Source organism: Dendrobates tinctorius, unplaced genomic scaffold (genome assembly GCF_039654945.1).
Source record: "Dendrobates tinctorius isolate UK_male_01 unplaced genomic scaffold, ASM3965494v1 ptg000020l, whole genome shotgun sequence".
Classification (NCBI taxonomy): Eukaryota; Metazoa; Chordata; class Amphibia; order Anura; family Dendrobatidae; genus Dendrobates; species Dendrobates tinctorius.
Window position 1 is genome coordinate 53236346 of NW_027361688.1, and position 22314 is coordinate 53258659.

Consider the following 22314-nt stretch of genomic DNA (forward strand, 5'->3'; position numbering starts at 1 on the left):
TGCCGGCCTGCCGGGGGGCTGTGCTGGCCTGCCGGGGGGCTGTGCAGGCTCCGGGGGTCTGTGCAGGCATCGTCCGATGGGACTACAAGTCCCATCGGGCGATGCCTGCTACCATGACAGTGATTGACACATTAGCCAATGATGGGACAGTAGTAGTCCCATCATCCGGCTAATGTGTTAAATGTGTAAAAAAAAAAAAATAAAAAATTACATGCTACATACATACAACATGCATACTACATACATGCTACATTCATACTACATACTACATACATGCTACATTCATACTACATAAATACTACATGCAACATACATACTACATATATACTACATGCATGCTACATACATACTGCATGCTACATACATACCACATACATACTACATGCATGCCACATGCATGCTACATGCTACATACATAACACATATATACTACATGCATGCTACATACATACTACATGCTACATACTACATATATACTACATGCATGCTACATACTACATGCTACATACATACTACATATATACTACATGCATGCTACATACATACTACATGCTACATACATACTACATATATACTACATGCATGCTACATACATACTACATGCTACATACATACTACATATATACTACATGCATGCTACATGCATGCTACATGCTACATACATAACACATATATACTACATGCATGCTACATACATACTACATGCTACATACATACTACATATATACTACATGCATGCTACATACATACTACATGCTACATACATACTACATATATACTACATGCATGCTACATGCATGCTACATGCTACATACATAACACATATATACTACATGCATGCTACATACATACTACATGCTACATACTACATATATACTACATGCATGCTACATACTACATGCTACATACATACTACATATATACTACATGCATGCTACATACATACTACATGCATGCTACATACATACTACATGCTACATACATACCACATACATACTACATATATACTACATGCATGCTACATACATACTGCATGCTACATGCATGCTACATACATACTACATGCTACATACATACCACATATATACTACATACATACAATACATTCATACAATACATACATAGACATACAGTACATATAACATAGAGTAACATACTTACCAATACTTGTCACATTGTTCCCCGAAGCCATTGTCTTTTCCGGAATAAATATTAACATAACAAACCACAAAAATACTCACCCACGATCCGAAGCAGTCCACGAGTGTGTCCCACGACGATCTTGGGTAGAGAACTGCAGCATCAGATGATGTTGCCGTTCTCTACGGGCTGCAGGAATCCAATGACGGAAGGTAGGTATCCTTCCGCACTGTATTCCTCCGCCACTTAAAAAAAAAAAAGTCCCTAGTCTCACTTTATGCCATTGCTGCGTGGGAAATTCCCACACAGCAATGGCATAAAGTGAGACTAGGGACTTTTTTTTTTTTTAAGTGGCGGAGGAATACAGTGCGGAAGGATACCTACCTTCCGTCATTGGATTCCTGCAGCCCGTAGAGAACGGCAGCAACAGCTGATGCTGCAGTTCTCTACCCAAGATCGTCGTGGGACACACTCGTGGACTGCTTCGGATCGTGGGTGAGTATTTTTGTGGTTTGTTATGTTAATATTTATTCCGGAAAAGACAATGGCTTCGGGGAACAATGTGACAAGTATTGGTAAGTATGTTACTCTATGTTATATGTACTGTATGTCTATGTATGTATTGTATGAATGTATTGTATGTATGTAGTATATATGTGGTATGTATGTAGCATGTAGTATGTATGTAGTATGTATGTAGCATGCATGTAGCATGTAGTATGTATGTAGCATGCATGTAGTATATATGTAGTATGTATGTAGCATGCATGTAGTATATATGTAGCATGTATGTAGTATGTATGTGGTATGTATGTAGCATGTAGTATGTATGTAGCATGCATGTAGTATATATGTAGTATGTATGTAGCATGTAGTATGTATGTAGTATGTATGTGGTATGTATGTAGCATGTAGTATGTATGTAGCATGCATGTAGTATATATGTAGTATGTATGTAGCATGTAGTATGTATGTAGTATGTATGTAGTATGTATGTGGTATGTATGTAGCATGTAGTATGTATGTAGCATGCATGTAGTATATATGTAGTATGTAGTATGTATGTGGTATGTATGTAGCATGTAGTATGTATGTAGCATGCATGTAGCATGCATGTAGCATGCATGTAGTATGTATGTAGCATGCATGTAGTATGTATGTAGCATGCATGTAGTATGTATGTAGTATGTATGTAGCATGCAGTATGTATGTAGCATGTATGTAGTATGTATGTAGTATATATGTAGTATGTATGTAGCATGTAGTATGTATGTAGCATGCATGTAGTATATATGTAGTATGTATGTAGCATGCATGTAGTATGTATGTAGTATGTATGTAGTATGTATGTAGCATGCAGTATGTATGTAGCATGTATGTAGTATATATGTAGTATGTATGTAGCATGCATGTAGTATGTATGTAGCATGTAGTATGTATGTAGCATGCATGTAGTATGTATGTAGCATGTATGTAGTATGTATGTAGTATGTATGTAGTATGTATGTAGCATGTAGTATGTATGTAGCATGCATGTAGTATGTATGTAGTATGTATGTAGCATGCATGTAGTATGTATGTAGTATGTATGTAGTATGTATGTAGCATGCAGTATGTATGTAGCATGTATGTAGTATATATGTAGTATATATGTAGCATGCATGTAGTATGTATGTAGCATGTAGTATGTATGTAGCATGCATGTAGTATGTATGTAGCATGTATGTAGTGTGTATGTAGTATATATGTAGTATGTATGTAGCATGTAGTATGTATGTAGCATGCATGTAGTATGTATGTAGTATTTTTTTTTTTTTTTAACATTTAACACATTAGCCGGATGATGGGACTACTACTGTCCCATCATTGGCTAATGTGTCAATCACTGTCATGGTAGCAGGCATCGCCCGATGGGACTTGTAGTCCCATCGGACGATGCTTGCACAGACCCCCGGACATCAGCACAGCCCCCCGGCAGGCCGGCACAGCCCCCCGGCAGGCCGGTACAGACCCCCACAGGGTGCACAGACCACCGGCAGGCCGGCACAGCCCCCCGGCAGGCCGGTACAGACCCCGGGCAGTCCACACAGCCCCCCGGCAGGCCGGCACAGCCCCCCGGCAGGCCGGCAGAGACCCCCGGAAGGCCCGAAATGACGGTGCATCATGATGCGCACACACCGCGCATCATGATGACGTCAGGCCGTCAATCAACTGAACTTCCGATGCCGAATTCCGATATTGAAAAAATATCGGAAGTCGGTATCGGAATTCCGATACAGCAAGTATCGGCTGATACCCGATACTTGCGGTATCGGAATGCTCAACACTAGTCATAACCACTATAAATGGCAACTACAAGGGACCTATGAATCTCCCTGAATCCTGATGGTTCCTTTTGTCTTAAAATGGGATCTTCCAGGTTTAAGTTGGACTACACAGCACTACAGATTACTTAGTAATGAATACCGGGATTGGAACCCAGCACATGTATGAATAATGACTATCATATAAGATAAGATAATAATTGTAATATTGCCATAAGGGTATTTGATGCCTTACTGTAGTAAGTATTATATAGAGTACTATTACAAATTATTAACCATGTAAAGAAGCTATACATGTTTCTAGCTAGTAGAACAAATGAAAGCTGCACTCAGAATGAATACATATTAATATATAATAATAATATAAATCTTCATAAAAGCATTATACACACTATTTTCTAACTGACTATTTGTTCTATATACTCCCTTGTGATAACCCATATGACTATATTTTTAATTTTTTTATCCCTTAAAAAAGGAGCACGATTAGAAAATCATGTCTGCAGGAAGCTCAGACATACACTACAGTAAGATTTGCAGAAAGCTACAATAAGAAAATTGACGGATATTACAAACGACACTAGAAGTAAGATGCTAAAAAAATACGTTCTCTTAGGCTAGTTTCACACTTGCTTTTTTTTGCAGCGCGTTTTCTCGCAAAAAAACGCATTGAAAAAACGCATACAAAAGCATACAACTGCTGCGTTTTTTTCAAGCATTTTTATGAGCATGCATGAAAAAAACGCAGCGTTTTTATGCGTTTGTATGCGTTTTTAGTGCGTTTTTACCGCGTTTGCGTTTTTTTCCAACATTAGGTGGCCCCTCACACTAACCCAAACCATGACTTTACTAACCCTAACCCTGACCCTAACCCTAACCCTAACACTAACCCTAACCCTAACCCTAACCCTAACTAACCCTAACCCTAACCCTAACCCTAACTAACCCTAACCCTAACTAACCCTAACCCTAACCCTAACCCTAACTAACCCTAACCCTAACTAACCCTAACCCTAACCCTAACCCTAACCCTGACCCTAACCCTTAACCAAACCATACTTAACCCTAACCCTGACCCTAACCCTAACCCTAACCCTGACCCTAACCCTTAACCAAACCATACTTAACCCTAACCCAAACCCTAAACCCTAACTAACCCTAACCCTAACCCTAACCCTAACCCTAACTAACCCTAACCCTAACCCTAACCCTGACCCTAACCCTTAACCAAACCATACTTAACCCTAACCCTGACCCTAACCCTAACCCTAACCCTGACCCTAACCCTTAACCAAACCATACTTAACCCTAACCCTGACCCTAACCCTAACCCTAACCCTAACCCTGACCCTAACCCTTAACCAAACCATACTTAACCCTAACCCTGACCCTAACCCTAACCCTAACCCTAACCCTGACCCTAACCCTTAACCAAACCATACTTAACCCTAACCCTGACCCTAACCCCAACCCTAACCCTGACCCTGACCCTAACCCTAACCCTAAACCCCCTTAACTAACCCTAACTCTAACCCAAACCCCTAAATTCCATGGTTAACAAAAAAAAACGCATGTGCAAAAAAACGCATACATAAGCATGCCAATGCGCACATATGCTCACCATAGACTTATAATGGGTGTCTTGCTGTAAAAAAACGCATTGCGCGCGCATGCGTTTTTTTGAGGCAAATCGGACGCACAAAAAATGCAACAGGTTGCATTTTGTGCGCCCGAGCGCATACCGCAAAAAAACGCATGCGCGGTAAAACACGTACAAACGCATGTGTATGCGCACATAAGCGCATCCCATGCAAAGTATAGGAAAAAAAACGCATGCGCTATTTAGCGCTAAATTACCGCGAAAAAAAACGCAAATGTGAAACCAGCCTTAGTCTCTTTAAAATGCAGAAAAATCCTTCACAGCATCCAGATAAGAATAAACGAATCAGGCACCACACATGCACATAAACACAAAAAATGTGCATTACTTTTTAATGCAAATATCAAGAAAAATTGTTACATAGCAAGAGAGGCAAAAATGGAAACCCAGTATGCAATTTACAGGTCAGTTATTAAGTTCTCTAATCTGCCATAAAAGAAAAAAAAAATCTAAAACATTTTCAGCTTTAAATAGACTTTTAAATAAGATCCAATGTGTCTTGCAATAACAGGTTAAAGAATGATTCAGAATATGGGTACAACTAACGGCAGGTGCAGACTTAATGTCCAAATGTGATGTGATGAAACAACGGAATGCACTCGGACCAATGTTACTGTAGAGACTGTCCAGGAAAAAATGCAGAATCATAGAATCATACAATGGTAGAGTTGGAAGGGACCTCCTGGGCCATCTGGTCCAACCCCCTGCTCAAAGCAGGATTCACTAAATCATCCCAGACAGATGTCTGTCCAGCCTCTGTTTGAAGACTTCTATTGAAGGAGAACTCACCGCCTCTCGTGGCAGCCTGTTCCACTCATTGATCGCTCTGTCAAAAAGTTTTTTCTAATATCTAATCTGTGTCTCCTCCCATTCAGTTTCATCCCATTGCTTCTAGTCTTTCCTTGTGCTAATAAGAATAAAGATGATCCTTCTACAATGTGACAGCCCTTGAGATATTTGTAGACAGCTATTAAGTCTCCTCTCAGTTTTCTTTTCTGCAAGCTAAACACTCCCAAATTCTGCAACCTTTCCTCATAAGACAGGGTTTGCAGACCGGTCACCATTCTGGTCGCTCTTTTCTGAACTTGCTCCAGTTTGTTGATGTCTTTTTTAAAATGTGGCGCCCAAAACTGGACACAGTATTCCAGATGAGGTCTGACCAAAGAGGAGTAGAGGGCAATAATGACTTCATGTGATCTAAACTGTATGCTTCTGGTAATACATCCTAGAATTTCAGAATGCCCAAGTTTGATCCAATATTCGGATCACACTTGGCTATGTAATTCAATGAGTCCATGGAAAACATTGTTCTGCTCTGGGATGAAATCTGAGGGCAGTTCAATTTCCACAAACTGACAGAATGGAGAAGATGGATCACACTATGTTCATATGCTGATCAAACTCTGAGAGTGTGATTGGAATAATCGGACCGATTCTTCAGATGACACAATCTACAGTTGCCTGCACCTACCCTACAGTAGTCCTACAGATTATCTATCAACTAATGTGCATCACTACTACTATCAACAGATTTTGTGGTAAAAAACTGAAAAAAAAAAATTTGGCATATTATGATTTCTCAATTTATTGTTTCTAATATGTTGTTGATCACCTATAATGAATGAGCAAACATGTCCTTTCTTTGGGTAAAACAATCTTTTGGCCTTCACTAAAGATCATAATTATCTGCAGCACTTCTTCCTGTATATACAGTACTTATGCTACCAAGAAAAATGGAAGCATAGGTGCATTGAATGATCAATTATTGATTTTAAGCAGTCTGCATGTCTACAATGAAGCAATCCCTGCATGTGTTGCAGCTGTCGAACAGCTGCGAGATATACAGTCGCGAGGACTTGAACTTATTTTTCAAGCATGCTGAAAAGTTCGATTAGCACATGAGCATGCCTGGATAGCACCTTATCCAAGAAGGTTCGCTAATCACTAGTTGCTACACAATATTTCCAAACTAACGTTTTCAATTATTGACCTTGCAAGAAAAATTAAGCAAACATAGGCCAAATCAAATTTAAGAAAGGAAAAAAACATATTTCTGTACTCCATTCACTGAAATATCACTGTACATTAAGGCTGCCTTCACACATTGCGTTTTTTTCACGCTTTCGTGACGGTTTTTAAAGCGCGTTTTGGCAGCGAAAACGCAAAAAAACCAGCATCTCATGCAATCCTAAGGGATTCCGCAATGCTGTGCTAATGTTGCGGATTTTCCCGCGGCAAAATACGCAGCATGCTCATTAATTTTTGCGGAATCGTGGCGATTCTGCACTCATAGGATTGCATTGTTCTGCTTACTTTCCGCATGTGGCTATGCCCACCATGCGAAAAGTAAGCAGAACATTTGCGGATGGTACCCACGGTCCGGAGGAGAGGAGACTGTCCTCCGGGCTCTGGGTACCATATCCCTGTAAAAAATAGAACTAAAATAAAAAAATCGTCATATTCTCACCTTCCGATGTCCCGCGCAGCGTCACCAGGCTTCAGCGATGCTGACGGGAGCTCCCGTTCCCTGTGATGCATTGCGGCAATGACCTGTGATGACGCCGCGGTCTCGCGAGACCGCGACGTCTTCAAAGGTCATTGCCACAATGCATCACTGGGAACAGCACCTGCCGGCAGCATTACGATGATAGGGAACGCTGTGCGGGACGTCAGAAGGTGAGAAAAACACCATTTTTTATTTTTTTATTATTTTAAATATTAGATCTTTTTACTACTGATGCCGCATAGGCAGCCTCAATAGCAAAAAAGTTGGTCACACTCGTCAAACACTATGTTTGACGAGTGTGACCAACCTGTCAATCAGTTCTCCAAGTGATGCTACAGATCGATTGGAAAACGCTAGTGTTCTGCAAGCTAATTATGCTTGCAAATCGCTAGTTTTTCCACAGGAAAATCGCAGGAATTTAAAATGCGATTTTCCCGCGGAATGGAATTCCGGAATTCCCTTCGGTAACTTCCGCAGAAATTCCGTAACGTGTGCACATAGCCTAACTCTCCCAAAATGTTATTGATAACAGAGATAACTAAGTGCAACTTTCACTTACATTGTTAGGATCATTTAAGAAATTTCCTTCTGCAAAGAAATCCTAAACTAGGGAATTTATATAAGGAAAGTCCAAAGGCTGCTTAATACTGAAGTATAGTTCTGGGATTGGGGATAACTTAGTTTTTAATCACATGACAGAGGCTTTGAACATGATTATCAGAATCACATTGTAAATAATAAGCTGAAAATTAATATCATGACGATAAAGATTACATATACAATATATATATATATATATATTTCCCCTCCCATTTCATGTTAGGTACACATACTAGTGATTGTGCAAATAAAATATAAAATTTAGACTTACATTGTTTGCATCATTTAGTAAATTCCCATCACATGAGGCTTCTTGATATATATCCTTTAATTTAGGATAATTAAGAGGCTGCACAATACTGAAATCTTGTTGCTCTAGGGCTGGGGGTACATTAGTATGGTAATTTTGCCCCTGGGATCCTGGAGGAACCATCCTGACCTCCATGTATTTTAAAGTCCCGTCTGTGTTCAGGTACAGAGCCGGCTGATACTGATCTGTGTAGGATTTGGATTGGGATCCACCAAGAATACAGCAACTACTGCTGTAATCATAACTGTCCTTCCTCAGACATTTCACCAATAATATCATGAAGGTGACAAGTGACACTAAGCTGATGGCCACTAGGGAGATGATTAGATACAGAGTCATATCTGATGGAGGTTTGGAATTGGTCAGGAAGTCTCCAGATTTTGGTCTCTCCACTATAACCTCATCCGCTATACTGACAAGTACAGTCACTGTGGTGGATAATGGAGGAGTCCCCTGGTCACTGATAGAAATGACAAGTTGTTGCTCAATGTTCTCGGTCTCCTGTAATCCTCTTACAGTTCTCACTTCTCCTGTGAGTTTAGACACTTGAAATGATGAATAATTGATGGGGTCAATGAGAGTAAACACCAACCAGGCATTGTGACCAGAGTCCAGATCCACTGCGGACAGTTTTGTCACCAGATATCCAGCACTTGTAGACTTGGGAATCCTCTCTTGGACAATGAGGTCCTCAGAGTGCTCTGGATACAGCAGAGAGGGGGGATTGTCATTTGTATCCAGAATGAAGATAAAGATGGGGACAGTGGAAGATAACTGTGGAGATCCTGAGTCTTCTACCTTTATGGTGATTTGTAAAACCTGGATCTGCTCATAGTCAAAGGATCGCTGAGCATATATATTCCCATCATTAGAATGAATGTACACAAAGGAGGAGACAGAGGAGCCATCAGTCTGACTCTCAACTATTGAGTAAACCAGATCAGAATTAACCCCCTCATCTAGGTCAGTAGCAGATACTGTACATAGAAGAGTCCCGGGGTCACTGTTCTCCTTAATGAAAGCATTATAAGTAGACTGTGTGAACACTGGAGCATTATCATTAATATCTGACACCTCGAGGGTGACGCTTGTTTTACTGTATAGAGGAGGAGACCCTAAATCAGAGGCTGTCAGCTCTATGGTGTATTGGGGGGTTTCCTCTCTATCCAGATTCCCATCTGTGACCAAAGCATAACGATTCTGATGAGTTTTTATTTTAAAAGGCACATTTGGTGATAAGCTCAGTTTTATTTCTCCATTCTTTCCAGAATCCTCATCATTTACATTAATAAATCCTACAACTGATCCTATCAGAGCATTTTCTGGAATATCATTAGTCACAGTAGAAATTTTAATTTCTGGGGGATTATCATTAACATCTTCCACTTCCACATTAACTATACAGCTTCCCTTCAATTTAGGGAATCCTTTGTCTGCAGCTATGATGGCTACTTCATAAAAATTCACCTCTTCAAAATCCACAAGTCCATTGATATAAATCTCCCCATTTTGATCATTTAAACCAAAAATTCTTTTCGCAGATTTAGATGTGTGATCATCGAATGAAAATGTAATTTCACCATTTGCTCCGTCATCCTGATCTGTCGCATTTAATGTTAATATCACAGTTTTCAGAGGCAGATTTTCCCTAATGCTGATTTTATAAACCGACTGGTTAAAGACTGGAGGATTATCATTAATATCTAATACAACGATGGTTATTCTGCAGGTCCCTGATCTGGCCGGTTCTCCTCCATCAACAGCTGTGAGAATGAGGTGATGTTCTTGTTTTTCTTCTCTATCTAAAACCTTTTCTAGTATCAGCTGAGGGATGAGCGTTCCATCCTTACGATTCTTCACAGACAATGAGAAATAAGGATTTGTATTCAGTGTATACTGACTGACACCATTCACATCGACATCTGAATCCTCTGCAATCTCTAATGAAAACCGAGCACCAGCACTTTCCAATAATTCTGTGATCTCTATAATGTGATCTTTAGATGAGAATGAGGGAGAATTATCATTAATATCCAGAATCTCTATCTCTAGAGTGAAAAGCTCCACCGGATTCTCAGCCACAACCGCTATCTGCAGTAAACAGCTGGGACTAGACCCACACAGGCTCTCCCTATCAATCCTGTCCTTCACAACCAGCCCTCCATTTGCCTGATTTACACTGAAATATCTTTGGTATTTCTCAGATCTCAGATGTATCCTGCGCTGAGAGAGCTCTGCACGTTTTATCCCCAGATCCTGAGCTACATTTCCTACCAATGTCCCCGGCTCAGACTCCTCAACAATAGAATAACGAAGCTGCCCAGAGACCCAGCCCCAGCTACAAAGGAGAAAGGAGCAGACTACTTGCCATTTCCAGCACTGACAAAAGCCTCTGATGTCCATATCTTAAATGATTCTCTTGATATTTGATGTCATGTAGATCCTGTGTAATCCAAACTGCATGAGGGTGATGAATTTATCTCTCCATATTCCCAAAAAGATAATCCATGTGAAGGAAAGAAAGATCCACACGGCTCTCATCAGAGCCGCAGCTCTTCTTTGTGTGAGAGACGATGGGAGGGTGAATCACTGAGCCAGGGGGAGGAGAGCGCAGAGCTGACAGAAGCACATTCTCTGGTATAGACTGAGTAATCTACTGGATGACAAGTCTACCCTCTAGTGGTTGTTTATATGAACTGCAGATCTCATAAAGGAAAAAAAATAGATAAAGAAATAGAAACCTTTTCTAAAATGGGATATTAACAGGTAGTTCCCACTTTTGGAATATTTTACATTTGTTTTTTATATCTTTATTGGTTTGCACTCCCCAACATGAGCTTAATATTTTTCTATTTTATCTGATATTGAGTAGAATCTATCGTGAACTTTGTATCTTCTATATAAGAATGTTTCTTTTGTTCCAGAAATTATTTTTCTCTTTTAAAATTTTTTGCCATATATTTTTACTTGCCCAACAATTATCTGACATGTTTCAAATGTAAAACTTATATTTATCATAAGATAAAATTTGTAATATAATGATTTATTTTACAAATTGTAAAGATATGTGGAATGAATTTACTAACCTAGAAGATAACAAGCTAATTGTCCTTCATTTTGTCAGCTGTATTGTGTAATGAAATATTTTGGAGGCCTGTAAAGTTAGCCACCTCTGGCAATATATCACTTTTTGATTTTATTAATAATTGTACTTTAGGCATGCAAACATATCTAACTTGCTTTGAAGTCTTTCAAACATTTTGGGAAAGTAAAAATGTATGTATAATTTATTAACTAGGCTACAAAATTTAGTTGTTTTTTATCAGACACTTCTTATGCACTTGTTTAGCTATGGACCTTATTGCTTTTATTCTATTCTATATATGCAGTGTAAGGTGGCTGCCAGACACATAATGGATGGGAGATATTTATCACAGAGGTGGATGTCCTCTATGATATAAACCTGGAGTAATGTTCTAGTTCACATAGTACTAAAAGGGGTTAATTGGTCATGTTAGGGCCTTGTCTAATTGTGATCTGCTGAAAAGTTGGGGGTGGGCGGATGCTCACCATATATCCACCGCTGAGTATGGTTCACATTGTAAAATGGGGCCTGGTAATCTGACACAAGGTTCTGTGTATGGAGTTCCAAAAGGACAAGGAAGCTGGACTGTAAGCCAAGCGGGTGAACTTGCACTATTGTATGGACTGTTTTCTTTATGTTTCACTTTATGCAGGACAAGGGCTGTATTTAAGATTTTCTTTGATTTGGTTTATAAGGGCTAAAATAAACCAGCCGGACATTTAAATAAAAACAGTTCCTGTGATACCTCATATCGTTTCCAAGTGAGAAACATTGTTACAGCAGCTTCAGTATGTACGTCTGAAAACTTGGACCATGAATCAGTAAAGTGGTTATCCCAGAAATATTGTAAACAACTTTAAAAAGTTGGAAAATCTTTGCACACCTTAAAGTTTTCACTTAATGGAAGGAGTGGAGGCGGGACAGGGGAGTGACGCCACCTCTACTCTTCTTCATGAAGTGTGTGACTCTTATTGACTCCAACATGCTCCCTCATCCAGTCCAATGTGAACATCACCATTCTTGATGAATTGGGGCCATAATGTACTATATGTAGAACTGATAGAGAAGTACATGAAGCATAGGTAGTTAGGAGTGTGAGACCTGCAGTGCAGGTAGAGAGCATTACAGTTCAAGCACAGATATAGCACAATTAAGAGGAACGCTGAGCCCACAATTACCATTCATTGTGTGAAAATTGCATTCGTACACAGTTTGTACATCATGGCCTCTTTAATTCTAAGCAAATATGTGGCAAGGCTATATAGTTTGTATCTGCACCCCATGATATGTTGCATTAGAGTTTGCTACATCTCTAGGTAGATAAACATATAATACATGGGGTATATGAGTACATGTAGCGAGCCAGTACATGGAGCACAAGTAGAAAACAGTTTATACAGCACTGCAAAGCATGTAGGTTAGGTAGAGAACAAAATCTATCATAACAATATTGTATCTCCAAACATGTCATACTGGGAGAGAGAAGTAAGGGGCATGTAGTACAGATAGAAAGCAGTACGGTGCATAGATTAAAAGTAGAGAGCAGTACAATACATGTAGTAGATATAAAGAGCAGTACACTGCACATGGTACAAGCAGAGAGCAGTAAATCACATGTACAGGTTTATAGCAATACAATAAACTTAGTAAAAATAGAAAACAGTACAGTACATGTAGTACAGGTAAGGCGCAGTGCACAGCATGTAGTATAGATGGAGAGCAGTACAGTACATGGGGTACAGGTAAGGCGCAGTGCACAGCATGTAGTATAGATGGAGAGCAGTACAGTACATGGGGTACAGGTAGAGAGCAGTATAGAATATGTATTGCAGGTGAACAGCAATACAGTGTATATAGTACTGGTGGAGAGCAGTACAGTGCATGTGGTACTTGTAGAGAGCAGTACAGCATATGTATTACAGGTGAACATGTGAGTACATGTAGCACAGGTGAATATTAGCACAGTGTGGGTAGTGCAGATAGAGAGCAGTACAGTATATGTGGTACAGGTGAAGAGCAGTAAAGTACAGGTGGTACAGGTGGAGAGTAGTACAATACATATAGCACAGGTAGAGAGTGGTACAGTACAGGTCTTACAGGTGGAGAGCAGTACAGTACAGGTGGTACAGGTGGAGAGCAGTACAGTACAGGTGGTACAGGTGGAGAGTAGTACAGTACAGGTGGTACAGGTGGAGAGTAGTACAGTACAGGTGGTACAGGTGGAGAGTAGTACAGTACAAGTGGTACAGGTGGAGAGTAGTACAGTACAGGTGGTACAGGTGGAGAGTAGTATACTGCAGGTGGTACAGGTAGAGAGTAGTACAGTACAGATGGTACAGGTGGATAGCAGTACAGTACAGTGGTATACTACAGGTGGAGAGCAGTACAGTATATGTGGTACAGGTGAAGGGCAGTACAGTACAGGTAGTATAGGTGGACAGCAGTAAAGTACAGGTGGCACAGGTGGAGAGTAGTATACTGCAGGTGGTACAGGTAGAGAGTAGTACAGTACAGATGGTACAAGTGGATAGCAGTACAGTACAGGTGGTACAGGTGGAGAGCAGTACAGTACAGGTGGTACAGGTGGAGAGCAGTACAGTACAGGTGGTCAGGTGGAGAGTAGTATACTACAGGTGGTACAGGTGGAGAGCAGTACAGTACAGGTGGTACAGGTGGATAGCAGTACAGTACAGTGGTATACTACAGGTGGAGAGTAGTACAGTACAGATGGACAGGAGTACAGGTGGTACAGGTGGAGAGTAGTACAGTACAGGTGGTACAGGTGGAGAGTAGTATACTGCAGGTGGTACAGGTAGAGAGTAGTACAGTACAGATGGTACAGGTGGATAGCAGTACAGTACAGTGGTATACTACAGGTGGAGAGCAGTACAGTATATGTGGTACAGGTGAAGGGCAGTACAGTACAGGTAGTATAGGTGGACAGCAGTAAAGTACAGGTGGCACAGGTGGAGAGTAATATACTGCAGGTGGTACAGGTAGAGAGTAGTACAGTACAGATGGTACAAGTGGATAGCAGTACAGTACAGGTGGTACAGGTGGAGAGCAGTACAGTACAGGTGGTACAGGTGGAGAGCAGTACAGTACAGGTGGTACAGGTGGAGAGTAGTATACTACAGGTGGTACAGGTGGTGAGCAGTACAGTACAGGTGGTACAGGTGGAGAGCAGTACAGTACAGGTGGCACAGGTGTAGAGTAGTACAGTACAGATGGACAGGAGTACAGGTGGTACAGGTGGAGAGTAGTACAGTACAGGTGGGCAGCATTACAGGCGGTACAGGTGAAGAGTAGTACATTACATGTAGTAAAGGCAGAGCGTAGTACAGTACATATAACACAGGTAGAGAGTAGTACAGTTCAGGTGGTACAGGTGGAGAGTAGTATACTGCAGGTGGTACAGGTGGAGAGCAGTACAGTACAGGTGGTACAGGTGAAGGGCAGTACAGTACAGGTGGTGCAGGTGAAGAGTAGTACAGTACAGTTGTACAGCAGTACAGCACATGTAGTACAGGCGGAGAGCAGTGCAGTATGGGTGGCACAGGTGGAGAGCAGTACACTACATATACAGCTAATTAAATCAATGTCATGCTAAACTTGTGTATATATATATATATATATATATATATATAAAAGGATTCCTGAGATAAAGAAAAGGGTTTCATCGTAGCATGTACTACATACCCTAATGAAATTTGTTTTACATGCAGTATATCTTTTCTACTTTGCTCTTCAAGTTTGATATACTGTATATTTGGTTCTCAGTTATTGCATCCTGCCATCTCTGACTGAAATATATATCTACTCTTAATGTAACTTAAGTGTCATAACACTATAAATGAAAACTACATGGGACCTATGAATCCCACTGAATCCTGATGGTTCCTCTTGTCTTATATTGGGATCTTCCGGGTATAAGTTGGACTACACAGCACTACAGATTACTTAACAGTGAATACCGGGATTGGTACCCAGCACATGTATGAATAATGACTATCATATAAGATAAGATAAGATAATAATTGTAACATTACCATAAGGGTATTTGATGCCTAAGGGCCCCGTTACACTTATCAATGTCCCAGCGATCCCACCAATGATCCGGCATGGATGGGATCGTTGGGACATAGTTAGCTGATCGCTGGTGAGCTGTCACATACTGTAGACAGACCCACCAGCGATCAGGACCAGCGAGCAAGCTGGTTTCCAATGTAAACAGCGGGTATCTATGAATCCACAGCATGTGCACATACACTTAAATAGACTTTTAAATAAGATCCAATGTGTCTTGTAATAACAGGTTAAAGAATGATTCAGAATATGGGAACAACTAAGGGCAGGAGCAGACTAGCAGATTTTCGGTCCAAATGTGATCTGATAAAACACTGGAACACATTCAGACCAATGTTAGGGTAGAGACTGTACAGAAAAGAATGCAGAATGCCCAAGTTTGATCCAATATTTGGATCACACTTGGCTATGTAATTCAATGAGTCCATGGAAGACATCGTTCTGCTCTGGGATGACATCTGAGGGCAGTTCAATTTCCACAGACTGACAGAATGGAGAAGATGGAGACTTTTTTTCTCCATCTTCTCATCCAAGAAAATTGGATCACACTATGGTCACATGCTGATCAAACTCTAATCAAAGTGTGCTTGGAATAATCAGACCGATTCTTCAGATGACACAATCTACAGTTGCCTGCACCTACACTACAGCAGTCCTATAGATTATCTATCAACTAATGTGCATCACTACAACTATCAACAGATTTTGTGGTAAAAAACTGAAAAAAAAAATATTTGGCATATTATTGTTTCTCAATTTATTCTATCTAAAGATGTTGTTGATCACCCATAACGAATGAGCAAACATGTCCTTTCTTTGGGTAAAACAATCTTTTGGCTTTCACTAAAGATCATTATTATCTGCAGCACATCTTCCTGTATATACAGTACTTATGCTACCTAGAAAAATGGAAGCATAGGTGCATTGAACGATCAATTATTGATTTTATGCAGTCTGCTTGCCTCACAAAGAGGCAATCCCTGCAGCTGCAGCCGCGAGATATACAGCCACGAGGACTCGAACATATTTTTCAAGCATGCTGAAGACACTCGATTAGCACATGAGCATGCCTGGATAGCACCTTATCCAAGCATGTTCGCTAATGACTAGTTGCTACACAATATTTCCAAACTAACGTTTTCAATTATTGACCTTGCAAGAAAAAATTAAGCAAAAATAGGCCAAATAAAACTTAAGAAAGGAAAAATAACAGATTTCTGCACACCATTCACAGAAATATCACTGTACATTAACTCTCCCAAAATGTTATCGATAACAGAGAAAACTAAGTGCAACTTTCACTTACATTGTTAGGGCTCCGTTACACGTATCAACGTCCCAGCGATCCCACCAACGACCAATGTGGATGGGATTGCGATCAAAAAACGGCCCAGGATGTTGGAGCGCGATCAGTGATACTCGGCGGGGGGGGCGGTCGCTGATCCATGTCACACACAGCGATATCGCTGGCGAGATTGCTGTGACGTCACAAAATCAGCGATCTCGCTGGCGATATCGCTGTGTGTGACGGGGCCTTTAGGATCATTTAAGAAATTTCCTACTGCAGAGAACTCCTAAACTAAGGAATTTATATAAGAAAAGTCCAAAGGCTGCTCAATACTGAAATACTGTTCTAGGATTGGGGATAAATTAGTTTATAAACACATGACAGAGGCTTTGAACATGATTATCAGAATTGCATTGTAAATAATAAACTTAAAATTAATATCATGATGATAAAGATTATATATTATACAATATATATATATATATATATATATATATATCCACTCCCATTTCAGGTTAGTTATACATACTAGTGTGCAAATATAATATAAAATTTAGACTTACATTGTTTGCATCATTTAGTAAATTCCCTTCAATTGAGGCTTCTTGATATATATCCTTTAATTGAGGATAATTTAGAGCCTGCACAATACTGAAATCTTCTTGTTCAAGAGCTGGAGGTAAAATAGTTTGGTAATTCTGCCCCTGGGATCCTGGGGGAACTATCCTGACCTCCATGTATTTTAAGGTCCCGTCTGTATTCAGGTACAGAGCCGGCTGATACTGATCTGTGTAGGATTTGGATTGGGATCCACCAAGAATACAGCAACTACTGCTGTAATCATAACTGTCCTTCCTCAGACATTTCACCAATAATATCATGAAGGTGACAAGTGACACTAAGCTGATGGCCACTAGGGAGATGATTAGATACAGAGTCATATCTGATGGAGGTTTGGAATTGGTCAGGAAGTCTCCAGATTTCGGTCTTTCCACTATAACCTCATCCGCTATACTGACAAGTACAGTCACTGTGGTGGATAATGGAGGAGTCCCCTGATCACTGATAGAAATGACAAGTTGTTGCTCTATGTTCTCAGTCTCCTGTAATCCTCTTACAGTTCTCACCTCTCCTGTGAGTTTAGACACTTGAAATGAGGAATAATTGATTGGGTCAATGAGAGTAAACACCAACCAGGCATTGTGACCAGAGTCCAGATCCACTGCGGACAGTTTTGTCACCAGATATCCAGCACTTGTAGACTTGGGAATCCTCTCTTGGACAATGAGGTCCTCAGAGTGCTCTGGATAAAGCAGAGAAGGGGGATTGTCATTTGTATCCAGAATGAAGATAAAGACGGGGACAGTGGAAGATAACTGTGGAGATCCTGAGTCTTCTACCTTTATGGTGATTTGTAATACCTGGATCTGCTCATAGTCAAAGGATCGCTGAGCATATATATTCCCATCATTAGAATGAATGTACACAAAGGAGGAGACAGAGGAGCCATCAATCTGACTCTCAACTATGGAGTAAACCAGATCAGAATTAACCCCCTCATCTAGGTCAGTAGCAGATACTGTACATAGAAGAGTCCCGGGGTCACTGTTCTCCTTAACGAAAGCATTATAAGTAGACTGTGTGAACACTGGAGCATTATCATTAATATCTGACACCCCGAGGGTGATCCTTGTTTTAGTGTATAGAGGAGGAGACCCTAAATCAGAGGCTGTCAGCTCTATCGTGTATTGGAGGGTTTCCTCTCTATCCAAATTCCTGTCTGTGAGTAATGCATAGCGATTCTGATGAGTTTTTATTTTAAAAGGCACATTTGGTGATAAACTCAGTTTTATTTCTCCATTCTTTCCAGAATCCTCATCTTTTACATTAATAAATCCTACAACTGATCCTATTGGAGTATTTTCAGGAATATTATTATTCACTGTTGAAAATGTAATTTCTGGAGGATGATCATTAACATCTTCAACTTCCACATGAACAATGCAGTCCCCCTCCAGTTTAGGAAATCCTTTGTCTTCTGCCTTAATAGATAATTCATAAAAATTAGATTCTTCAAAATCCACATATCCATTGATAGAAATCTCCCCATTTTGCTCATTTAGAGAAAATATTTCTCTTCCAGATTCAGATGTGTGATCATCGAAGGAAAACTGAATTTCACCATTTGCTCCGTCATCCTGATCTGATGCATTTAATGTTAATATCACAGTTTTCAGAGGCAGATTTTCCCTAATGCTGATTTTATAAACCGACTGATTAAAGACTGGAGGATTATCATTAATATCTAATACAACGATGGTTATTCTGCAGGTCCCTGATCTGGCCGGTTCTCCTCCATCAATAGCTGTGAGAATGAGGTGATGTTCTTGTTTTTCTTCTCTGTCTAAAACCTTTTCTAGTATCAACTGAGGGATGAGCGTTCCATCCTTACGATTCTTCACAGACAATGAGAAATAAGGATTTGTATTCAGTGTATACTGACTGACACCATTCACACCCACATCTAAATCCTTTGCGATCTCTAATGGAAACCGAGCACCAGGCGATGCTAATAATTCTGTGATTTTAACAATGCGATCAGTAGATGAGAATGTGGGAGAATTATCATTAATATCCAGAATCTCTATTTCTAGAGTAAAAAGCTCCATAGGATTCTCAGCCACAACCTCTATCTGCAGTAAACAGCTGGGACTAGACCCACACAGGCTCTCCCTATCAATCCTGTCCTTCACAACCAGCCCTCCATTTGCCTGGTTTACACTGAAATATCTTTGGTATTTCTCAGATCTCAGATGTATCCTGCGCTGAGAGAGCTCTGCACGCTTTATCCCCAGATCCTGAGCTACATTTCCTACCAATGTCCCCGGCTCAGACTCCTCAACAATAGAATAACGAAGCTGCCCAGAGACCCAGCCCCAGCTACAAAGGAGAAAGGAGCAGACTACTTGCCATTTCCAGCACTGACAAAAGCCTCTGATGTCCATATCTTAAATGATTCTCTGGATATTTGATGTCATGTAGATCCTGTGTAATCCAAGCTGCATGAGGGTGATGAATTTATCTGTCCATATTCCCAAAAAGATAATCCATGTGAAGGAAAGAAAGATCCACACGGCTCTCATCAGAGCTGCAGCTCTTCTTTGTGTGAGAGACGATGGGAGGGTGAATCACTGAGCCAGGGGGAGGAGAGCGCAGAGCTGACAGGAGCACATTCTCTGCTATAGACTGAGTAATCTACTGGATGACAAGTCTACCCTCTAGTGGCCAATGGATAGAAATACAGCAAAAAAGCAGAACAGAGAAAAAATTAGAACCACTGGAATATTCTACCCTGGTCTTAATATACTGATCTGTGCTTATTCTAATGTAAACTAGATTTAAATAAAATACATATATATAGAGATTGATATAACAAACATAAGTAGACATCTGATATTATAGAAGCACACAGGCTTTGTAATTAAACATCTATTATATGTACAACTAGCCTTCTCTTTACATAAGGTATTTTTAATAAACTGTTAGTTTTTAAGCACAGTGTATTATTCTATAAAATACTGATATTTAAGCACTGAGAAATAAATTACAATATTATGTACAATATTTATAGATTTACAGCCTATTTAGTGCCATTGCATGACAGGTCAAATCAAGATGAGAATATTGGGAAAATTATTCAGAACTTTAAAAAAAACAAGAAAAGGCAAAGTTGAATATGGGAGAGATTAAGTTCCATACACTTTTTATGTGCACATGGAGCAGCACACCATTCCAATATTTAGGAACCTATAATTACTTTTTTACATCCCTATCAACCTTTGTGCTATTGTCTACCTCTGAAAATCATAAAGACCCAGTAACGCATAGGGTATATGTTGCATATTGTATATATAAGAGAGTAGAAGAATGACAGTTATTCCCTGGAGATACTGTGACTTCTGTAATATGATATAGTAATGTATTCTTATAATGAATGTGTTTAGATGATGAAAGGATTATCAGTTAGTGGGTTATCTCATGGAGTGACCAGATATATAAGTGGAATAGCTGAAGAACCCGGCATTGCCTGGGCATAGTAACTAACTGTGGTTAGTTATACCAAGTTATAATGATTATCCTCCATCCCATAGTCCCGTGCACATATACCCATCATACATCCTCCACACATAGTTCCGTTCCCATATACCCATCATTCGCATCCTCCATTCTATAGTTCCATGCCCATATACCCATCACAAATATCCTCCGTCCCATAGTCCATTGCCCATATACCCATTACACATCCTCCATCCCATAGTCCCATGCCCAAATATTCATCATGCATATCCTCCATCCCATAGTCCATTGCCCATATACCCATCATACATATCCTCCATCTCATAGTCCCGTGTGCATATTTCCATCATACATATCCTCCATCCCATAGTCCAGTACCCATATACTCATCACACTTCCTCCATACCATAGTCCTGTGCACATGCACCCATCACCCATCCTCCATTCCATAGTCCCGTGCTCATATACCCATCACACATCCTCCATCCCATAGTCCAGTGCCCATATACCCATAATACATCCTCTATCCCATAGTCCCATGCCCATATACACATCAGAAACATCCTCCATCCCATAGCCCAGTGCCCATATACCCATCACACATCCTCCATCCCATAGTCCCATGCCCATATACCCATCACATGTCCTCCATCCCATAGTCCCGTGCCCATATACCCATCATACATATCCTCCATCACATAGTCCCGTGCCCATATACCCATCATTCACATCCTCCATCACATAGTGCCGTGCCCATATACCCATCATACATATCCTCCATCCCATAGTCCCGTGCCCATATACCCATCATTCACATCCTCCATCACATAGTGCCGTGCCCATATACCCATCATACATATCCTCCATCCCATAGTCCTGTGCCCATATACCCATCATTCACATCCTCCATCCCATAGTCCCGTGCCCATATACCCATCACACATATCCTCCATCCCATAGTCCCGTGCCCATATACCCATCATACATATCCTCCATCCCATAGTCCCGTGGTAAAGTGCCAGAAGCAATGATCCTAGAAGTACAGCTTGGTGGGAAGTTGAAGAAAGTCAAAAACGGGAATATAATATGAACAACGGTGGAACAGAGTTACTGGTATTCCTGATATTACTTTGGGTAGCTCTGAACAGCAGTGGACTGCAAAGTGTCAGCCTATTCTGGAAGATTTAAAGAAAAAAATTGAATTCTTGCCTCATAGGAGCATCTGTAAAGATATCTGA

General features: G+C 40.3%; 1 protein-coding gene across 1 annotated transcript in view; it reads right to left on the bottom strand.

The window, feature by feature from the left end:
- Positions 1 to 16567, bottom strand: part of LOC141083180 (protocadherin Fat 4-like) — a 229560-nt gene extending 212993 nt beyond the window's left edge. The window contains exon 1 of the mRNA XM_073567346.1: positions 8502 to 16567. Within this exon, the coding sequence (XP_073423447.1) occupies positions 8502 to 10943 (2442 nt within the window). The 5' untranslated portion in view covers positions 10944 to 16567. The remainder of the gene's footprint in view (positions 1 to 8501) is intronic.
- Positions 16568 to 22314: the final 5747 nt, after the last annotated feature.